This window comes from Anser cygnoides, chromosome 26 (genome assembly GCF_040182565.1).
Source record: "Anser cygnoides isolate HZ-2024a breed goose chromosome 26, Taihu_goose_T2T_genome, whole genome shotgun sequence".
Taxonomy (NCBI): Eukaryota; Metazoa; Chordata; class Aves; order Anseriformes; family Anatidae; genus Anser; species Anser cygnoides.
Window position 1 is genome coordinate 2,952,808 of NC_089898.1, and position 22,423 is coordinate 2,975,230.

Below are 22,423 nucleotides of genomic sequence, written 5' to 3' on the forward strand. Positions count from 1 at the left end.
TCTGGGACTGGGCAAGTGACTTCCTGGCTCAGTCAGGCTGCAGGTCAGAAGCAACTAAAGCATGTCTGCAACTAAAGATGATTCTACCAGCTGAAAAATACCTGTTTCTGTTACATCGGAGTCCTTGTTTGCCCCTCTCATTGATTGCATGGAGCACTGTGAGGATGAATTCAAAGATTGTGTCCTGAAAGAAGAATTAAGAAGTATAAGAACTTTTGCATTTCTTCTGTTTGATCAGGCAAAATGTTTTTGTTTTATCTTCTCAGGCTGCTCCACCGCTACCCAACAGACGTGAAGCCAAGCCTCCCCCTCCTCCTCCAAAAACCAGAAAATCCAGCGTTGTCTCTTCAGAGCAAGGATTGCAGTGAGGATTGTTACTTGCTTGGCTCACAGCAAGTGCCTAGAGTGAAATGGCTGCTTTCTTTTCACCGACATGCTGGGCCTTTCCGACCCTAAAGACCTAGTGATCTCACTTGCCATTCCAGTCACGTCCCTTGGAGTTCTCCCTGGGAAATACCAAAAGGAACTTAGTTGTAACTATTCCTAACCTCTGGTTTACCTTTCCAATCATGAGACACTAATCACATGTGGGAAGAAGTCAGCCTACTGGAACTTCTGTTTGTCTTAGTCTTGTCTGTCCTGAACTCAGTCACTGATGCAATTTCAGCAGCTCATTCCTAGCGTAAATCTGTCACTGTAGTGATTTGCACCAGTGCTTGAACCAAGGTAAGCCACACCAGTATGAGATACATTCTACAGTATTTTCATATAGGTTCGTTACAGCTTTGTGGCTGTACTAGTGCACCGACCCCTCCTTTTGCCCCTGTAGCATAGCCAAGCCCTGCTTTGCATGAAGCGAGACGATCACAGCCGTGCCTAAGCTGTGAAATGTCTGCTCCTGAGATGTCAGGTGCTGGCGTATGATATGTGGTCTCCTAAGATTCTTGATTGCAGGCAGAGACCTGAGCATTGTTAGCAGAAAAAGAAACCTCTTTTCTGCTAGTCGTCATAGGTATTTAAGATGAAGTGCAGACATTCTGCTTTACGCCACCTCTGCTCAAGTAGTGGCAGTCACTCACTCCCAGTGGAGAGAGTTCAGGTTCACCAGTACTTTGTCGTAGTTTCGCTGTTGATTCTGGTTTTGACACTACAGAGCAGTCGATATTCCTTCCTTTGTGATGTTACTACTTCATTTTGTGTCTGGGACTTGGTACAATATCTCATCTTTGTGCTTTTCTGATAGGGTGTAAAAAGTTATTTTTCTCCTGTGAATGTCTTAGGGCGGATAGAAGTTCCATCGATACCAGTACTGTGTTGATAGCAGCAACCTGGAGAGGATGGAGTGGGTAAAACTGGTCACCTGGACCTCAGAAACAAAGTTTCATAGTTAATGTAACCTCTACTTCAGCTGGCCAATTCCATGTAAATAATTCTCATCTCCCCCCTGGTTTGTGGCGGTACTTGCGCTTTGTTTTGTAGCCTCCCTTGATCTAAGTTGCTAACAGCCACTGGGCTTTAAGGAGCCATTTAGGTCTGGGATGCGTGTGGAAGACTTGACACTTACCCACCAAGTTTCCTGTTGCTTGGATTACTCCAGCTCTGCAGCTTTTATTTCCCTGGAGGACGGGATAATATTATTATATAATTAATATTATTATTTATAAGTATTTTGTTAATCTGTTTATTTTTTTTTTTCTTTTAGTTATTTATTCCCTGCTGTCTCAGAATGTTAGCATCAGTCTTTCTGTTTTATTTATTCTAGAGAAAAAAATGACATGATCTTGGGTTTTAATGTTTTTAAATTCATGCGATTCATGCAGAAAAAGGCTGTTGCAGACAGTTAGAACACCCTATCCTCACAGTTACATAGTGACCAAACATAGAACACAAATACCATTGTTATTTATGGACCAGATGGGCCTTAGACTCATTCATCATTCCTTTGTGCCTGAGCTGCCACCAGAAGATTGCTGTTTAAAAAAAAAACACAACAAAATACTCCATAGTATTAGTGTTGGCAGTTGCATTTTGCACCTTGCAGGGCTGCTGGTCTCTGAGCCTGGGCAGCACCATGCTGTTAGATCGGCTGCTCCCCTGGGGTGGGGAACTCGCTCTTCTGCATCAGGCTTACAGGGAGTTTGTACAACACTTAGGCCAGAAGAAAATTCAGTTTGAAATTGTCTTGCAAAATGTATTTCTACTCTGTTCTACTATTAAATAATCTAGATCACTCCAGAAATAGTTTTCGCTTTGTGGAGGTGGACTTTCCTAAACTCCCTGTTCCAGAAGTAATGCACTGTGGAGAACTTCCCTGTTTTCTTTTCAAGCTACGTAGTTGTAACTTTCATGTATATCCCCCCAAAGTTGCTACTGCCAGTTGGTGCCACATTTACCAGCAGCTGCAAAGTCCCTCAGGTTTGGTTTCTCTTGTTTGTAAGAACTGTTCTCTTCTGTCACATTCAGACGGGACATTTTGCCGTGCTGTTCTGCCTGTGTGACTGGCCTATTTATAAACGTAGCTTCCATAGTGGCTGTTATTTTCACTGATGTTTTCTAGGGAAGGGAAAAAATCGCTCATTGTTATTGTTCCCTTTCACTGTGAATCTCAGGAAACACGGGAGTTTGCCTGCAAAGTTTAGATCCAAACTGTTTCAGAGCCTAGAAGTTTCTTAGTGCTCATCATAAAGAGGGACCAGCTGAAGTTTGTTTGAACTTAGATAAAATTTTAGATATTTGGTTGCCACTTGTGGCCTATTCCTTTATCATCATGTTGATGAAGATTCTTCTGTGTGCTCTTTCTTCCAGGAAATAATTTTGCTCAGCTATAACTGTCGTTTAGCTTCTGATTATCTGGCATAATTCATGGAGAGGTGTTAAAAACCCTGCTGAGGATGTTGATCACAACAGTAAATATACAGTTGTTTGGCTTGGATTTCTTTTTGCAGGCCACTGCACCACTATTCTGCTCACATGACTTAATGAGTTTCATCACGTTAGTGAAAACTTATTTGAGAAAGGCTTTAATTAGACAAAGTCTTTTTCAGAGGAAAACAAAATCGTGCTCTTAGAAGTTCCTTGGGCTTCTGTGTGATTCCAGTTAAAGAAACCTGCAGAAGTTGCATTTATTTTGCTGCCTGACAACTTATTTATTTTTTTTCTGTCTGCTTTTATTTTGCTGGCTCTCTAGGCAGATTGCATTCATTAAAGGATCATATCAGATTCACATCACAGAGCAGGATGGAGACATTTTGGAAGCTGCACTGCAGTCACAGTCGTGCTTGCTGTAGCTCACATGCAATTGTCTTCGGGGTTGTCACCTTCTCTTGGGAAATCTTTGAAACCTTTCTGGACATCTTGGCTGTGTTTCACCGCCTCTCTGGTGCATTGTAGGACTTGTCCAAGAACATAATGTGGAGCTGACATAGACACTGCTTGACTTGAAAGCCACAGGGTTTTCTCGTCTTTGGCTTTTTGGGTCCACTTCTTCCTCTTCATGTAACTACTATCTTCCTTCTGCTGCTGTTGCACATGTAAACTAAAGGATCCTCTGAAACTCTTTACTTGAAGGAGAACTTTTTTGTCTTCAGTGAGAACTTTGCTTAAGGCAGAGCAGTAGGATGTGGTGTGAATTGTAGAAACCTGAAGTTCTCCATCAGCTCCTTGGCCACATACACACATCCATGTATACGTTAACACCACCTATTGTTAATGCAGTGCCTTGCCCCATCCTGCATCTGCCTGTTGTCTCATTCCTTGGTGCTTTTCCTTTTCAGAGGAGGCTTGCTTTTAACTCCTTTGGTAAGTCAGCAGAAACAAAAGAAACTGCAGGAATCTCAGCTAATGGTTTGTCTGTAGTGGGAAAACAAAATAGATAGGAGGTTTGGGTATTTTAGTTCCAAGTGACTTCTGAGTCTTGCTTCCCTGCCTTTCTGATCTGCTTTACTAACTTGCAGATGCACCTTGTGCATTCACCAGGTATTTTCATGGAGGATGGAACTGGTCCGTGCAAAAAGACCTTTCCTCCCTTGGATCATGCATCTGCCAGTCATTGGGAACACAGTCCTGTCTTTCATGTGCGCTGGTCCTAGGTGCTGAGCTAGCCCTAAATGCCCAAGTCATCTGCCTCACTTGGCAGGTTCCTTGACGTTTTTTTGGTCTGCTGTCTGCATCGCTGAGGCCTTTCTTCTTGCCACCTCTGTTGCCTGGCCGGTTGGAGATGGTTGTAGCTGAGACATCACCCTTACTGCAAGGAAAGGAACAGCTGATGCCTAAAGACAACAGGGCAAGGAGATCTCCATTGCCAAAATGTTTGGGGCATTTTCATTGGCAGATTTTCTATGCCAAGTGTTTGAAGTTGAACAAGTATTTTCTTCTTTGTTAGCATTATTTTTGTTCTAAGAGCCTGTTTGAAGTGCTGTAAACTCTTCCCTCTTTTTCTTGCCTTTGGGCAACCTAACTTACAGGTAGGAGTTCAGTTTTCTTAAGTATTAGTGACTGGGAGGTTTGAAGAGTTGCATTGTTAGCTGATACAAGTCAGCATCGTTTCCTTAGAGGTACAAGATGGAATTTCTGTACTGTGCCTAAGTGACTTAGGGCTTCACACCAATTTTGGAAAAAGGTATCATCTTCAAATGTCAGATTTTTAAAAGAAATTGGGCTTTAAAGTGTGTGAAAAAGCATGGGGCCTGACTGATTTTAATTAAGTAGAATTTAGTGCCCACACTCTTGTGAGAAACCCCACTAGACCTCTAATTTTTTTTTGACTTAAGTTCTGAGATCTAATTTTCAGAGACAATTTAAGGTCTTGCTGCTTCATTTTCAGAATGAGAATCATCTTTCTGTGTTTCTTAGATGATTTTGTAAATATTAACCAATGTCGTTTAACCTGTAGGACTGAAAATGAGAGTAGGGGAACAATCCATAATGGTGTCTTCTCTGCATGCCAGAACTGAAAGCAGCAGCAGCATTTCTACTGAGTTCATAGTTCTGAATAAAACAAATCTCAAAGTTAAACATCCAGTCTGTAGAGAAGACAAAATCTTAATCCCATTTCATAGCCATGCTGTTCAAAGCTAATGTTAACTTTCAAGTCTTAGAGGATTTTTTTTTCTCTTTGGAGAAATATGCTCAACACTTGTTTTCTGGAGCTTTTAATTAAAATTTGTCATGCTGTGATAAATTCCTTTAAAAATGTTACAGGCTCTAATCCATATCAGGGGAAGAGAGAAACAGACAGTTTTCCATTTCAGTGGATTAGTGGATTAGGAAAGGACACCGATTCCAGTGAGGACAGCTCTATGATCTGCAGTGGCAGAAATACCATGATATGTATGTAGCAGTTGTTGAGAACCTTCACACTGTGCAGCCCGGCGTACGTTCCATGATGAACAGTGAGTTAGACTTGTAGTAATAATGGCTCAGATTTTCTCTCCTTATTTATTTTTATAATTGTAAATGGAAAAAATAAGTTTAAGATGTCTGTAGCTTAACTGTAATCTTTTTTTTTTTTAATGTAAAAACATTCCCGACCATTACTGCTACCCCTTTTTCAATTCCTTAATTAAAAATCTTGTATTTACTGTTGCAGACTGTTATCTAGTGGGCCAGGGTGAGCTTTTCCTAAGACTATATCAGAAAGAAAAAATACACAAATAAATGTGATTTGTTTATTGCATGGTAGGAGGTGGGCTTTTCAAAAGCACATGAGGTTCACTTAATTCTGCTCCTATTAACATTCTTCCTAATCTTCAGAGTGTATCACTGTGTTTATTTAAGTGATTATGATGTAAAAAGATCCCAGCTGGAGCAGAGCTAAGTTCCTAGTGTGTGCTCTGCGCCCAGTAGATAAATAAAACCAGGTCGTGTTAATGTCTGTGCCTGCCCAGCACAGTCCTCGAGGGGTACAGTGTGAAAATCAAGTGTGGAAAGCACCTTAAGGGCATTGTGTGTGCACCATGGCAAGTCCACAAAGGAGTCACGGCTGTTGGGAAATAGAGGAGCTTAACAAAAGTGAACAACATCTGTTTGTGCAGCCTTGGTCTGAGCTGGTTTAAGGCTGTCACTGAACTCAGGGGACACGCCTGACTGCACACGTTGGACCTGCGTTTTGGAAGAACAGTCTGCAGTTTCTGTGGGTGTACACCGAGGTGTAAGTCCTCAGCAGCTCTGAAATTCAGCCCCAGCGTGCCTGGTGTTCATTGATGTAGTCGATCACTGTTGGTATTACAGGGGTTTAATAACATGATAAACTGCGGGACGTGTTTGTCTGGAATTCAGGAGAATGTGGATGTTGTGTAACGTGTTTTTGTGAGTGCTTTGAGATGCTGGGTGTGATGGTTCAGTTACAAAACCCACCTCTACAGACTGCAAATACTTTTTTTTCCCCTCCTTTTTAATCCTCTGCAGTTGAATCAGCAAAAAAATATAGCTTTTAAACTGGCTCTGGACAAAGAGCAGGAGCCAAGCTTCGGAAAGGGAGTCTGCATCTCTTTGGGTAAATGGCGCGTGATTCACTAAGTCTGTAAAGCAAGGTGTATAAATTCTTGTGTTTTTTTAAATGTATTAACTATTGTAAAGTTTGTAAATACCTTTTTAATATAAATGTAGTTTTTATGAGTGAACCAGTAAAAAAAAAAAAAGGCATATAAAAGTGTTTCATGTGTGGCCTACTGACGTGTGAGTGGAATTGCATTCCAACAGTAAATTTATTCTTAATTTTTAATGTTGTATTGCTGTTGTATCCAGAGACGGGGGAGATCAGACAGTGCCCTTGCCTAGGCATTGTCCATGTGCGTGAAACAAAAGCTGTTGTGTCCAAGTTTTAATTGCAGAAAAAGCCAACCCTATGGTTCTGATTCCCCACCACCGGACTAGAATGTGTTCTCTTTTAAGCTGGTAATCTATACAACAACATCTTCCATTTAAATACAGCTTCACAGAATTTATTCACATCATGAAATCTAATCCATTTTAGGAGGAATTGGTTTTAACGTTGCTTTGAAATTTTATTCTCGGTCTGTTGTTCCTTTGGCTTTGTGGGTTTAAATCTTCTTTCGTCTGGCTTCTCCTTCGATCAGACTTGCCTGTAAGCACACACATACACCAGTTTTAAAGAGAAGAAAGAACTTTGATGGTGGAATTTTAAAGCCTAGTCAGATGCTAACATATTCATAGTGTGGTTTGCATTGGAAGGATTAGAATGACATAAATCTGACCCGACATGATCTCTCCGCCACCTGCCCGGGGATCTGATCAGACAGTATAATGTAACTGACACTCATAATAGCCCTTTTCATCCCAAAGTCCATGACCAACTTTACATCTGTTAATGGGCCCACCACTGCAGCAGCTCTTGGAGTGCAACCCGACAGCTGTTGAACACTACATTTTGACAGCAGTTTAGGAAAAGCAGCACGAACTTACAAAAGCATCAGTATGTGAAATGTCCATGAGCTTAAGCAGTTGGCCAAGACACCAGAGACAAGAAAGCTCTGCTTACAAAAGCGTTACAAGATGGGACAGTTGCCCTGTTACCTTTCTCTCTGTACCTTGGTACTGTTAGAATGGCATGTGCTGTGCCACACCCTGCTGGATCTGGCCTCCTGCTTGAATATTTATTTATGTTGTTACCTCTGAGTTGAAAGCCTGAAGTGTTTTGGATCAACATGCTGAATGAGTTACTGTTTTTTGTTTTCCCTTTTGTATCTTAGCTAGGTGTATCTTTGTTTGTGCTCAGTACCAGCTGCTCCAGGAAATGATGAAGGTAACTTGAAAAGTTTTTTCCATGGGGTGGGCCGTTTCCTGACACCTCCCCTCGCATTGCGTAATATTCCTGTATCAACTCCAGGAATGTGTTACGTTGGAAAACCTGCATCTGGAAAAGTTTTAATTTGTTTTCAAAGTCATTAAGCAGCGAGAAGTAAGGCCACATAGTTCAGGCTATGTTACAGGAACAGTATGCAAAGTAACCACTAGATGCAGAGGCCTAAAAGTTTTTTGCACGTATTGTGTAAGATTACCAGCAGTTTCCAAGCAAGCCTCAGAATTTGACTGCAAAGGAAGGCCAAGTTTCCCTCAGTGAGCAGAAAGCATCAAAGAACTCATTTCATATATCCTGATAATTTTTCTGCTATCTGTCCATGCCTAATATAGTCTTTTGCAGGCCAAAAAAAAAAAGTATAAACATACTATGTTAGTGTTGGCTCTTCGTACTGAAAGTAGTGCTATTGGAAGCCAGAGTCACAGGCATAGATCCCATTTTATGTTCTGTACAAGTAGGATTAATGATGACCTAAAAGAAACCCTGGAATTTAGGAGATTTCTGCATGAGAAGCAAACAGAAGTTGGACTGACCTGTCTGCATTGCTGTTACTGAGTTTCTGAGCGATTCAGACCAGCTTCCTCAGTGAAAGGCAAGGGTATGTAGTTGAATTTTTTGGTCTTTGATTAAAAAATGAAGTAGAGATTGAGTGTTTCAACTTCTAGGACAACTCAGAGGCGTTCCCCAGAAAGTGGTGGCCATCTGGCCTAACCAAGGTGTTGCTGTATGATTTGAAGAGCATGGGTTTGCTTGAGAGCAGTCTTTCTGTGGCAGCTAGTGTCTGCGTGAAGTCTCTGCCGTCACTGCATTAGAGCATCTCATGGAAAATACATTTTCCAGTCTGGGGACCTTGGGAACAGTAGCTTCCATCTGGCTCCATCCTTCAGCTGGCAAAGTACACCCCTGAAGTTAAGCATCTGCGAATGCTGCATAGATTTGTATTAAGGTAGATAGAATGTGTCGTTGTTGTTTGTGTGGTTTTTTTTTTCTTATTTAGTGAGTAACACACTGCTACAGTGGGAGCATCAAGAATAATGTAGTCGTGTTGCAGGACTGTAAATTGGAGGTACTTGAGAACGATGCAGATAATGAGGGTACAGCCAGTATCACCATATGCAAACTAAGCTGACATGCCTCTTCTTTCATCACTCCTACCCCATCCTTGCCCTGTGTTTTCCCAGCCTGAACTAGCCCCCTGTATTCCACAGTGATAAAAGAAAAAACGTGTTACTTACCATGGCTTCCTTCAGATCACTAAATCTGGGATGCTGATATGAGCCAGGGCATTCCGTCTTCTGCACTTCCCCTAATTTTTCCATGTCATTTTCAATCTGAATTGGGAATGGACACAGCCTTCATGAGAAGAGATTTCTCCTCTAAGGCAGCCATGCCCTAGTTGCAGATAATGACCAAACTGTTCCACTGCACAAATTCTTCCTTTCCCTTAGGTGCTGTGCTTGTGCTATAGCAAACTTTAAATCAGAATGTTACAACTGCAGTTACAAGAGCCTACACATGAAATATTAGAAAGCATGGGAAAAGCATCGGTGGACAGAACTTTTCACATCTGCTTTGTGGTTTGAATCCTTCATTTAAGTGCTTGCCATCTAATCCCACAACAGCTGCCCGTTGCCACATTCTCACTGAAGTGGATGAAAGTTGTCATAAAGCAGCTGATCGGAATATTGGCTGAATCTAGGGACGGGATGAGATCAGGTTTAACCTGGAAGTCAAACTTCAGTCTCTGCATTCGAGCAGACTGCCCAAGCCTTGTGTCTGCAGTAGACAATACTGTTCTTTATGCAAGGCTGTCAGATGTTGTCTTACCCTTACGCTACATCACGGTCAGCTCTCCAATTACTTCTTTAAGAAGTCTGTGTATGTATGTGTGTTTGTATAATACATACATGTGGAGAGAGAGACACACAGTATGCCTGAGCCACCTCTGATACCATCCCATGGCTTTTTTGCTTGCATCTGGTTCAGGTGAGGGATCCCAGCAAAACCGACAGAGTTGCTTTACAATCCTGAACCCACCTCTTGAAATGATTCTCCCATATTGTCCACGTTCCTTTTTCCTCCTGGTTGCAGGCCGTAAGACCAGTGCTGAGCCAAGCAGATTTCCACAGACACAGTAAACAGGAGGATACCAACAAAGGCCTTCCTGGACTTCTCCATTCTGTGAGAGAAAAAAACATCTTTTTGATCATAATGTCATTTAAAGCTCAATTTTTATCTTACAGAACCATGGAAACGTTACATTTTGGGAGTGAATCTTCGGTTCTGATCCTCTGCACCCCAGTGGCACTGTGCCTACACACGAGACACAGCTGGTTTTGGAGTTCCTCAAAGTGTGGATTAGCTCATTAGAAAGAGATTTGACATCTGAGGAATTTGGATGGAGATCTAAATTAGGATTTTTGAACACCCTCTCAGAATTTTAGGAATGCCTGGATCTCCAAGGTTCACTGAAAGTCCCTGTTGATATTCGACAGATTTGTTCAGTTCAGCCAATTTCTGTTCTAACACTCTTTAAAAATTGCTCTTTGCGGTATCTTCTAATGCAAATTTCTTCCAATACAAGCATCTCTAAGGACTGAATAAGTGAAATGGGACGTGGTGTGTTGTTCAAGCACATTACCTGCTTGCTGAGAGAGGTTGCAGAATCACTCCACCTCTTCCCCGCTGGAAAACGTCCAGTGAGTTAGCTTGTTGCTTTGCTTTTTATATAAAACCACCCCAACACCAAACCTTTCACAGCAGGTGACTTCATCTAATTCTATCTCGTGGACTGCAATTTTGTTCTTAATGTTGCTGTCATGTAAAGAAATAAAGCCCATAATTGGGACGCCCCGGTGCAGCTATTAAATTCAGCTGTTTTTGCTAAGAGCCTCAGTGGTAACAGCCTTTCTTTTAAGAGGCTGTAAATCTGACATTCAGATCTAGCTGGCTGCGGTTGCCCCGTGAAAAACACAGTCGTTCCTTTCAGTGGCTCCTAAATATATATACTTCTTTTAAGTAAAGTCTCTCTGAATTTGATGAGTGTGCCTTACAGGAGTTGAAATGGATGAGGAATTCGGTTTAGTCTCTGTATCTCAGACCTGAAGGAAACGGACCTGTGGTGCATAAGCAAGAGCCTAAGACTGCACAAGCACACAGGGCATTTTGTGTGCTCCTTTGAAAGTCCCTCTCCTTAATGTTTGAATTAAAATACCGTCATATTCTTTGCTCTATAAAGTGCAAAGCAGTACTAAACTGATCAAATAGACACGTTTATTAGATTGTAAATATGGGGAAGGGACCCTCTGTTGTAAGATGGGATTTTCCTTGAATAGGACTCCCCAGGCACTTTCAATATATATATTTTTAAATATATATAAATACTTATATATTTGTGTGTGAGAGGGTATACATTGAAATACTTCAGAATTTTTTTGTTCCTGAGACATTATGCACTGCAGTTTTATAAAGAGGTTGGTAGCCATTTGCATTCAGCACTTAACATCAGTCATTTTAACTGCAGAAATCTTTTTTAATTATTTTTTTAATCCACCTGGCTGCTATTTTGACTTGCTGTGCACCGTTTTATGTGCAATTGAGCGTATCACGTTTCGCAGTCTTCAAACATCCTCGCTTCCTGCCCCCACAACCTCTTTGAGATTAATGGATTAAATGTAATTTAGTAAGTAAATAATGTGAGGAGGGTTTAGTGACTTCAGCAAAGAGTAATTCTTCCTGCTCTAATGCACACACACAGCACGAGTAGCCAGTGTTTAGCTTCAGCTGATGAGCTGATCAAGCTGCGAAACTAGTTTGTTTCTGTGGGGGAAAGGTTACCTTAGCGTAGGCAGAGCACTTGAAAAGGGAGATTTTCCTGTAACTGTTTTAAGAGTATTTCCTTTTCTGATCAGCCTAGCAAGAATTAAAGTTATTTATTTCAAATTAAACGTAAGATTTTGCACATCCTGAAGGATGGCATTTAAAGAGGGGATCCCAATAATTGCACCTCTTATTAACCCACCATTTAAAGCTAAATCTAACAACAGCCTGCTTTTAATATTTTTCAGCAGCTGTGTTTCACAGCAGGTTTTCCTATAGCTGCAAAGCTGCCCTCCTGAAGCACGTCAGAAGGAGCACCAGGAGCTGCCCTGGCGACTGAGCTGTTCTCATGTCTTCTGTTCAACTCCAGACCACAGCCACACGTTATATAAAGGAGGTGGGAGGTTAGGAAAAAGAGTTCAGCTGGTTTTGTTTGCCCACAAATAGTTTTACAGCCCTGCGTAATGGAAACCAACAAACGAGACAGATTCTGGCAGAGGCAGAGCCTGAATGGGGTCTGCTCCAAGGGCTGGGAGTGCTTCGGTCTGGCTTTGTCAGGTGGGTGCCAGCTTCATGCTGGCAAAAGAAATCAAAGTGTAGAGCTGGGGCTAGCGTGTGACCTCTCTTTAGTTTTTGGACACTGGAAAATAGGGTTGACACAGCCTTCAGAAGAGCTCCCAGACCTTCACATGCACAAGTTTAACTGGTTTGTAAAGGGAAGTGTTAATGTCTCACTGCAGTTACATACCTATGTGGAAGGCTAGGACCTGCCTGGAAAATCTGGGTTTGCAGATTCCCATTCCAAGAATCAAGACATCTCCTATCAAAGTATGGGAAAGGTGTTTCCAAACCTATTTAGACAAGGTCAGACAAGCCTAAGAGACTCACAAGTTTGGCATTCCTAACCCAAAGAAGTGTGCTGTAGCTGAGAAACTGCAGTAAGAATGAAATTTTTCCAAATTTTTCTCTCAGGGTGATGTGTAGCACCCATACAGATGCCTTGTATTTGTGTTATCACTGTTGTACTGTGTAGCTTATTAGACTGAAATCACGAGCCCTTTATAGACCACAGTCAAGCAGAGTTTTGTTTTTTCATCCGGAAAAGCTTTAACACTTCCTTATAAAGTAAAGTAACACAGCGTAGCTGCTTGTACCGTGTGATGATTATCTCTGATATGGAAAGTGGGCCTTAAATAGCATACATACCTATGGAAATTGTGGTTAATGACTTCTGATTCCAGCTACTTTATTAAGCAAATATGATGGGTGGGGACAAAGCAGATGAATGACAAATTAAAAAAATGAAGAGAGACATGGGGAAGGTTCTCAGAGTGAATTGAAAACTGCAGCAGTCTCCCCCAAGGGCTCATGAAAAGCAAAAATCAACTTCAGCTACAATATTTTTAAATTTGTATACAAGGAGCTATCAAATTTAAAATTTGGCATCTTTTATAACTTGTCCTTCCAAGTTAGAGTCAAGTAAGGTTGAGCTTATGTTGTGTGTGTGTGTTTTTTTTTAAATGAAGACCAAGACACTTTTATATTTCACACTTTTATTAATGCAATTTAAATTAGGCTGGAACCTTTAATTTCTGAATATGCCACTTTGGGCTATTCATACAGCTTTGTTGTAGCAAAAGAGGTACCTTAAATTCATCTGTGAATGAATGATGCCACATGCTGTGATTATTTAAAACATAGTGCTTCAGTGAAAGTTCAAATATATTTTATACACAGTGATTATGAAAATATATTTTTTCCATACAATATTTTACTTCTGCTAGCTAGAAAATAAGATAAAGAAAAATAATTCATTTATTTCTCTAGCCCTAAGAATCTTCTTCTTCTGCAACATATACATCACTCGATGAAAGCGATGAGGTGGGAGACAGGACTCCAAAATCAAAGTATTTCCCTACAGCTGCATTTCACCAAGGCTATGGTGTTGTCCTAGAGACAGCTCAAGAAGCCAGGGAATCCAGAAGGAAAAGAAATCCTAATTCCAAACCACATGGCTATAGGATTTTGAGTCCTGGAAGTTCACGTGATACGCCTGAGTCAACCCAACTTGAAAGTAAGGGAGAATCCTGCACTTCTCCCTAAACAAATCATAAACCATTCCTAAACTAACCTTTATAGATCAATGGCAAAGCAGCATTTTCATAGCAACTACTGAGACAGCATGACTTCTGTTCAGAGGACAGCAAATCTGCATCTAAAAGGCAACACACTGAAGTAACTGCAACTCAAACCACTGCTAACAGTATCACATTCTCTAAGTTTTAGGATACGTTTGTTCTTAACTTCCAGTAACAGCGGCATTTCCTTAGATTCAATGTTAGTTGTAACTTTGGGGTATTTTAAGTAAGCATCTGAGGTATGAGTTCTTGATGCACCTTTTTTTTTTTTGGTATAGTTTCTTCATGTGCTTTTTGATTGTATAGAAAATAAATGTTTTGTTAGATGAGAACTAGATTGATACTACAGCGGAAACAGCTTATTAAACGAAGCGCACCACCACTTAAAGAAATGCTGAGAGGCTTTCTGCACTGCAGAAGTCATAGTTCCCTATTTGCTCGCAGGTAAAGCAGTTGTGGAAAGGGCGCTCTGCCCCATGCAAGAGGCTTTTACAGCCACTTCAAGCAGGCCCAAAGTGGTATATTAAGATCTGGCTGGGAAAAGGATTATGCTCATGCTTTCAAGGATTCAGTGTACAACAGTATTTGCATAGTACATTGAGGCGAAAGGGGTGCCATTTATTCATATACTGGAGTCACGACGGGAGAAAGGAGTAAGTGCTGTGGCCCCAATGCCTATCTCTACTTTGGTGAGAGTGGATTGTATTGTCTTACACACATTTAACTTCCCACAAAGAATGAAACATCGACAGGTACTCCAGGTTGGGAGTGGATAGGACAATTAAAAGCAACAGCATGTTTCTTAGCAGCTGTGATTGATAGTGCAATTTTATACTAACACAGAAAGGATTAAGTAAGCCATACAACTTTTGACCGGGGTGTTTCTGTTATAACTCAGTCTGCTGTGTACGCAGATCCCTTCAGTGGAAGTGGCTTCCACAGCACATTTTAGATGATGATAAAGCTGTTCTATACCTGAATTCTAACTACTACAAGGCAATACATTACCCATGATGACAGTTAACTACTGTTTTCACCCCAGAAGAAAAGAGTACCTGAAAACAGCCTGTGGACATTGTCTAAACCACATCGGTCATTTAATACACTGTGCATGAATGAAGAAACTAACCGTAAATACACTAACTGTAATAACTGTAAACCTGAACTTCGTTGCTACTATACATGAATAACATCTTCTATTCATATTGCAGCTACAGATTTAATAAATAGAATTGCATATATTGTGCTTTATAAATTAAAATGCATTCCAAAGTGAGGCAATGCTAAACAATGAATCTTTAAAAAAAAACAAAACAACCACAAACATTCTGGTCCTAGAACCAGCCCCCTTCCTCACTCTGTTCAGAGGCAGAAACAGTACCTATTTCTACCTCTTCAGTTAAAGCTCCCTCCCCAAAAAAGTGATCAAAGAGTTTACTTAGGCACTACTGCAAATATAAGTCGTCTAATAACCATTACTTCTAACTTAAGAAGGGGAGGAGGTGAAGAAAGTCACAAATGTTTTGATTCCTTCCTCTTCAGCATATTCTTTCCTATCTGACGCTCTGAGACATGTGCAAAGGTGTCAGCATCTCTTCAAAAATAGCTCCTTTTACATTAGATCCCCTCAAATTAGCTTCTTGTAGATCACAACCTGAAAGATCACAATTCTAAAGAACAAAAGAAAGATTAAGTATTAGTTGAATATGTACAGAACTCTGATCAAAACCTTACCTTAACTTTTTTTATACAGAAGTCATGTCCACTTCTATGATTTCAATTTCCTTTAGTGTATCACTCTAGTGTAGTTTGAGTTATTTCTTGTAAGAGAGTGGTTGCTTTTCATGGTAAAAGCTGTTTTTATATTAAGTTGTTAGACTTACACTCTTTATATCAAATTACCTTCCAGGAGTTACTACTGCTTGTTAAGCAAAGCTGGAAGAAAGCTGCCTCTTGAAATCTCATCAGATATTGCACTGAATGCTTCTCTAGAACTTGAGGAAGAACTGCTAATGTACATAGCTTGAAATGAGCTAGTTTGTCTTTCTACAGCAACAGTGAGAGGAGTGTACGATGTGCCAACAGTTGGGTAAGATTCCATTATTACTCTACAAATGACATACTAGGAGAAAATACAAACAAAACAGGCAACTGCATTTCTCCTTGGTGTTGGCATGACCTCACACTAAGAGTTCAGTTTAGCAGTATTTCTAGGCTTCACTTCGGAGAAGACGCATGCCATTCCTGTGGCTTTGAGACACTGCAAATCCAAGACTTCAGGTATCTTCCAAACTGAGGCAAGAATGAAATAGGATTCTCTAGGTGATCCATATCTCACTAAGACTAATGAAAAGACTACTACATTCTGTCTAGTATGCAGGTGGAGAATCAGCCAAAAATCACCAAAATTTTTATCAGTTGACTATTTAGTATATAGAATTAATTATAACTCACTTCCAAATCAGTTCCTGCCAAAGTTGCTCCTCTAAGATTACAGTTTTTTAGTTTTGCATTTTTCAGCGTTGCAACTCTGAGATTAATTCCTGTCATTTGACTGCCTTCCATGTCAACGCCTTTCAGGTTAGCACCTAGAATACAAAAAAAGAAGTCATTTTTACCAAGAAGAACAGTCAGAAACACAGGAACTCCAGAAAGATGCTTGCTCAGAGCCATGTAAATTGATAGAGGTCAACACAGAACTTACTGTTTAATGGTTACATAGTCACACACTGAATCCTGCATACATGGCCCTTTCTCATGTAAAGATGAACTGCACAAACCACGGCTGAATCTGCCATATGGAACTAAAAATATATGTGGTTCTGTTTCCAAATGGTCAGAACTCCTTACCTTCCAAATTAGCTTTAAGGCCTGATGGATCTTCAAAATTGCACCCTTTTAGAGATGCTCCTTCTGCATTGGAACACAGCATCTTTACCCCTTGGAGGTTTGCACACTGATGGAGATAAATGCATGAATGAGATTCACGAATAATGCCAAAAAATAGTCAGCTTATGGTCTTAATTTCTGTTTAGGAAGGCAATCTATTAAAGCACAACAGCCTTGTTACTGTGAGACAGTGTAAAAACGTGCTATACTATTACTTCATCATTAGGACGGCATGTAATTCTCTCCCACTGCCTTTCTTGTCTTCCCCTTCCTCCCTACAGAGGGGCAGGTTTTTTTTGTTTGTTTGGTTGGTTTTTTTTTTTTTTTTTTGCTTATTAAGATAGCTTCTAAAAGCTTTTGAAGTGATCTAACTAGAATAGTATCAGAAATATTGAAGAACTATGTTTTACATTCATCTGCTTGTTCCAATTCCCCTTTCCTTAAAATAAGGAAAGGATAACCCAGACTTTCCTAGACATAATTCTTTCTTACATCGAGCACCGATCCAGAGAGGTCAGCTCTTTCAAGATTCGCACAGCATAAGTTGGCATGCGCTAGGTTGCAACGGCTTAGGTTAGCCATCTTGAAGTTTATGTAGCGAAGATCTAGTCGTGAAAGATCTGCTCCACTGAAATTAAGACCCTAAAAAACAAAAACCCCAGAAGTTACAGAAAATGAGGTGTAGCTCAGAACATAAAAAGTTAAAAGACTTGCACACAAAGATACAAGTACACAGATACACACATCAGGACCACCTATTCTACTATATAAAACTAATGCAAATGCAAAGCTCTAAAGCATTGGCTTCGGTTATTCAATCGCATCTTACATTTAAATAGAACAGCTTAACAAACTGTTCCTCCAGGAAAACTTCAACTTGAAGAAGGAAAGCTGTCCAAACATCACATTCAAATTTCCTACTAAAGTCACTCTGCCACAACTTGGACCCAAAATTCAATTAAAAAGAGAAGGTGGGGAAGCATTTGAACTTCGTGTTATTTGTCATATGCTGCAGGATATTTCACCACCTGACACCAATACTACAAAATGAGACAAAGTCTGCATTTTCGCACCTGACATCGCAGCTCAGACTTGGTTGGGGTTGCCAGCAGGAATCGCACAAACTCTTTTCGAGATATAGGAGAATGATCCTCTGCTGGCTGTGAATTCTGTTGAGAGAGTTGTTTAAGAGCTAATACAGATAGGACTACGTTATATATTGCCTGGAAGAACAGGACATGCACGTTCATGTATAAAAGCAAGCAAGTTACCTTAATAGCTATTTCTAGATGCTCAATTAGTGAATCGATACCAAAAAACCTGGCTTCTTCCAAAACACCTAACAAAACAAAGCAGTATTTGTTAATTACAAGGAGCCATTAAACAAGATACCACTCTTCCCTTACAGGCCAAGGCAGCATACAGCCACACCGACAGCAGACCAGAAACTTTACATTCATCATTAATCCATCCTTAGTATTGGAGGACCATCAGTTCAGTCTAATTTCCCCACTTGTTAGAACTCTATTATTTTAGCTACACTAAAAGAGGAACAGATCACTTGTTGAAGTTGAAGGGATCTCTAACAAACGCATGAACTAATTAAACTGTCAACCACATACAGTATACTACATATAATCAGATAGAGGAGAAGTGAACTTGCTTGTGCTAAAAGGAAAAAATGAATCAGAGAGGATGTTTCCACTACCAGCATTAAGTTAAAGATATCAAATCCAAGATTGTGGCCAGATATTAATTCAGTATGGAGAATGTTTAATCCTCTCAAGGTAAGCTTAAACAATTTATTAAACCGAAGATGTGGAACTGCACTGCTCGAGTAAAGTCACCATAGAAAAATCCCAAACATTAGGATAATCAAATAAAAAGTGCCAGTGATTTCATCATGTTTACCAGAGGGCACAGTTTGACTTCTAAAGAGTAATAATTGAGGAGATGCCATCCAGGTAATACTTACCTAGCAAATTGATGCCATCATTTACAATGAGCTGTCCGTGACGCAAATAATTCAAAATTGGCTCAAAATACTCTGGACTGCGGTCAATCAGGAATGCTCCTCTATGATCTTGCTTATTTCCCCAAGCATCTGTTTCCACAAAACACGTATCATTAAGTTTGATACATTAATAGAAAAGCATTTGTTTCAGTTTCAGATTGTTACTGCCAAGGGGTACTTTCCACTTGCAAGGGTGTTTTTAGAGAAAAGGAAGGAAAGTAAGAGTGAGGGGACAATATCCCTTATATCTAACTCTCTCCTGCTATAAATAACTAAAACATATTTCACCACATGCATAAGAACCATTGCTAGAATAAAAGCAGCATTAAGATTTTACTCTGCTCCTGCTTCATAAAGACCATCTCGTACAGTGTTTGCCCATTGATCCTGGTATCAAAACAGCAAGACACAACAAAAAGATGAAAATCTAAAATAAAAATAAAAAGACCCCAAACATATGAACAAGAGCTTCAACTTGACAGTGCCTTTTACCTACTTTGCTAATTTGTTAGCTTGGAAGGTGAATTTTATTTCAAGATACTAACCTTTATCTTTAAACATGTGGGCCAACATACTGTCAGGTTCCTTATTAACCAAAGTGCTCCTAGAAAATAAAGGCAGAGCAATTTTATTTTTACAGTGGAAAGTTAAGCTGAAGAGACACACTCACTGGTTGCAATGTATTTCCTGCCCTTCACAGCTTGAAGGCAGTAACGGTGTGCGATATGCATTCCAACAGCTACAACACTATACTGATTTAATTTCATACAGTGCAATAACAAAATACATTTCTGACCTACGGTATCTCAAAGGTACTTTACATACAAAGCACTTAGTTATTTGAAACATTCCAGGGATAAATCCAGACCCATTTCAGGCTTTCCAACAGTTTTACCACACGTGTAAACTGTTGAAGAATTTGTCGCAAAACTGCGGTAGCAAATGCCTAATACCAAAAAAGCTGCAGAAGTCAAAGGCCTCCTACTAAATAGTCAATGATTTTTGTAGCTCTTTCTCAAGAGCATCCAGAGCATACATCTGAGCATACACCAACTGCCAGCTGCTGTAACCACTGAAACCAAGTCTTCAGGAGCCAAACAAGTTCCATTTTTACCGTGTCGTGGTGAAGTATCGGCCTCCAACATTAAGCGTTAACCAGTCCGTGTGAGACCCAGTTAGCTCCTCGTGAGGTCTTGCATCAGTCTGAGGATCTACACAGTTGAGGAGAACACAACAATTATTAGAAGAACGGTGACAATTTCAAAATCCTTCACGTGGTAAAAGATATCTTCTGAAAACAGCAGAAAATGAAATTTTTAAATTTACACTAAAGCAAACCAAACCCTCTTTCCATTAAAGAAGAGGTCAAACAAGAATTACAGAGACTTACCAATGAATGGTTCCCCTTCACAGACAAACAAAACATCATCATCCCTGAAAGGGGGAAGGAAAAGGTAAGAAAAAAGATTAAGCATAGGTGTTTTTTTTTTTGTTTGTTTGTTTTTCATCTGAATGACACAGATCCCTTCATGATTACTTTCAGGTAAATGATAATCAGTGGCCGTTAGTTAGTATCTAATGTATCTAAAGTTAGTATCTAAAGTATCTGATTTTTGTCCTGATTTTGCAGGTTCCAGGGGACTGCAATACTGTCAACTTCACTAGAGATGCTACCAATAGATATCTGTATCCATCAGGTAGGGATCACTTTTGTTACTCAACAAGTTTAATTTTACAAAAGTTACTTTTCTCCCCACTCTGGGTGTACTATATGAAGCCAAAGCAATGCTACAGTTTTTTTCCTTTTCAAAAAAAAACAGCTCATGCCAGTGCTGAATGGAACAGTGGGACTTTGCTGGTGTATTCATTGCACTGTGAATCAACACAAAGGGATGTTAAAAGGCATAAAACGCAGCTTGTATCAAATTCTGATTCACCAAAATAGACACGCTTTGAAGTTCCACAGAGAGCATTATTTTTCCTGGAGGTGAAAGCACCTTTGAGTATACTGGCTGGAAATGGTGAGATCTGTTTTGACAGAAAGCTCTTGTCATTGTTTAAGGTCAGAGCATTGACAGGCTATTAAGTCTCTTAGTCCACGTCCGTGATTTGAGTTTTATTGGATAAACCTTACCTAATCAACGCGATATCATCAATGAGTCCGCCTTTTCCATTGTAAACACTGGTCGCCTTTATTCCCAGCTTGTTACTAGCCACAGACAGCAAATCCGACAAAGTGCCATACACGGCCACGACCTGGGGAGGAAAGAGGCAGCTGGAGACCCCCGTTTGCCCAGCTCTGCCCTTTCAGGGCTGTCACCCCCTTCCAACGGGGGAAGGGGGGTGTCCCCACATTAGTTGTGTGCAGGCTGGGCTCTGCAACCTGCGCAATGATCACTCAGGAGACATTACTACCACGTAGCTTTTAAGGAAACCAGCAAAATTTCATAGAATCCTAGAATCGCTAAGGTTGGAAAAGCCCTCCAAGATCATTTGGTCCAACCATCCCCTACCACCAATGTCACCCCACTAAACCATGTCCCCAAGAACCACGTCCAACCTTTCCTTGAACACCCCCAGGGACGGTGACGCCACCACCTCCCTGGGCAACCCGTCCCAGTGCCGGACTGCTCTTTCTGAGAAGAAATGTCTCCTCATTTCCAACCTAAACCTCCCCTGGCACAACTTGAGGCCATTCCCTCTAGTCCTGTCACAGTTACCTGTGAGAAGAGACCAACCCCCAGCTCCCCGCATTTCCTTTCAGGCAGTTGCAGAGAGCAATAAGGTCCCCCCTGAGCCTCCTCTTCTCCAGACCAAACACCCCCAGTTCCCTCAGCCGCTCCTCACAGGACTTGTGCTCCAGGCCCTTCGCAGCCCTTCTCTGGACACACTCCAGCACCTCGACATCTTTGTAGTGAGGGGCCCGGCACAGCACTGGAGGAGCAGCCATTCTGTGGCAGGTAGGGCAGCTTCCCCCCAGCACCAGCGAGACCTTGGAGCTCTTCTCCAACCCCACTTATTCCCTAGTACCTTGACTCCCTTACTCCATGGATCCCTGGCTTCCTGACTCCCTTATTCCGTGGTTCCCTGGCTCCTTGGCTCCCTTATTTCATGGTTCCCTAGCGCCCTTATTCTACAGTTCCCTGGCTCCTTGGTTCCCTTATTCCACGGTTCCCTGGCTCCTGGCTCCCTTATTCCATGTCTCACTGGTTCCTTGGCTTCCTGGCTCCCTTCTTCCATGGTTCCCTGACTCCTTGGCTCCCTGGGGACCCCTGACCCCACGGTTCCCCCAGACGATTTCCCCAGTCCCCCGCCAGCCTGGCCCCTTGCCCCCCCTCGGCTCCCCAACCCCACGGCTCCCTTAACTTACGCCCCCCCAGTCCCCTGACCCCCTTATCCCCCGGCCCCTGGGCTCCCTGACCCCCCGGCTCCCTGGCTCCTCGGCCCCCCGGTCCCCCTGGGGCCCCCACCCCATGCCCGCCCCCCCCCGGCCGCACCTTCCCGTTCCGGGGGCTGCCGTTGACGAACAGCGTCACCCGCCGCATGCCGCCCGCCCGCTCCTCCCGCTGCACGAACCCGGAAGCGCAGCGCCCCAGCGACAGCGGCCGCGCCCAATCGGCGCCCCGCCCCGCCCCGCCCGCTGACCAATTGGAGGCGGGGAGGCGGGGCGGAGCTCTGCCGGCTGCCAATCAGCGCAGTAGAGAGCTGTGACATTTGCATACAGTGACTCGAAGCCGACCGTGG

The 22,423-nt window shown here is 41.6% G+C and overlaps 3 protein-coding genes across 7 annotated transcripts in view; 1 reads left to right on the forward strand and 2 right to left on the reverse strand.

Annotated features, from left to right (window-relative positions):
* The window catches only part of DOCK5 (dedicator of cytokinesis 5), a 121,700-nt gene extending 114,901 nt beyond the window's left edge, over positions 1 to 6,799 (forward strand). For all 4 annotated transcript variants that reach the window (XM_013200957.3, XM_048045713.2, XM_013200958.3 and 1 more), the window contains one exon: positions 267 to 6,799. In XM_013200957.3, the coding sequence (XP_013056411.3) occupies positions 267 to 368 (102 nt within the window). In that variant the 3' untranslated portion in view covers positions 369 to 6,799. The remainder of the gene's footprint in view (positions 1 to 266) is intronic.
* Positions 6,800 to 6,925: 126 nt separating this feature from the next.
* On the reverse strand, positions 6,926 to 10,540 carry GNRH1 (gonadotropin releasing hormone 1). 2 transcript variants are annotated; one of them, XM_013200960.3, is made up of 4 exons: positions 10,461 to 10,540; positions 9,857 to 9,998; positions 9,055 to 9,150; positions 6,926 to 7,082 (listed from the first exon to the last, which is right to left on the reverse strand). In XM_013200960.3, the coding sequence occupies exons 2-4, from the start codon at positions 9,995 to 9,997 to the stop codon at positions 7,041 to 7,043; spliced, it is 279 nt and encodes a 92-aa protein (XP_013056414.2). In that variant the 5' UTR covers position 9,998; positions 10,461 to 10,540; the 3' UTR covers positions 6,926 to 7,040. The 2 variants fall into 2 exon arrangements, with proteins under 2 accessions (XP_013056414.2, XP_066839705.1); XM_066983604.1 differs by lacking the exon at positions 10,461 to 10,540 and adding an exon at positions 10,080 to 10,189.
* A 2,634-nt stretch (positions 10,541 to 13,174) lies between these two features.
* KCTD9 (potassium channel tetramerization domain containing 9) lies at positions 13,175 to 22,325 on the reverse strand. The gene is made up of 12 exons (XM_048045725.2): positions 22,177 to 22,325; positions 20,814 to 20,935; positions 20,070 to 20,113; positions 19,794 to 19,890; positions 19,225 to 19,283; positions 18,641 to 18,769; positions 17,937 to 18,004; positions 17,739 to 17,834; positions 17,158 to 17,307; positions 16,627 to 16,732; positions 16,231 to 16,364; positions 13,175 to 15,446 (listed from the first exon to the last, which is right to left on the reverse strand). Exons 1-12 carry the CDS (start codon positions 22,222 to 22,224, stop codon positions 15,330 to 15,332), a joined length of 1,170 nt encoding a protein of 389 aa, XP_047901682.1. The 5' UTR covers positions 22,225 to 22,325; the 3' UTR covers positions 13,175 to 15,329.
* Positions 22,326 to 22,423: the final 98 nt, after the last annotated feature.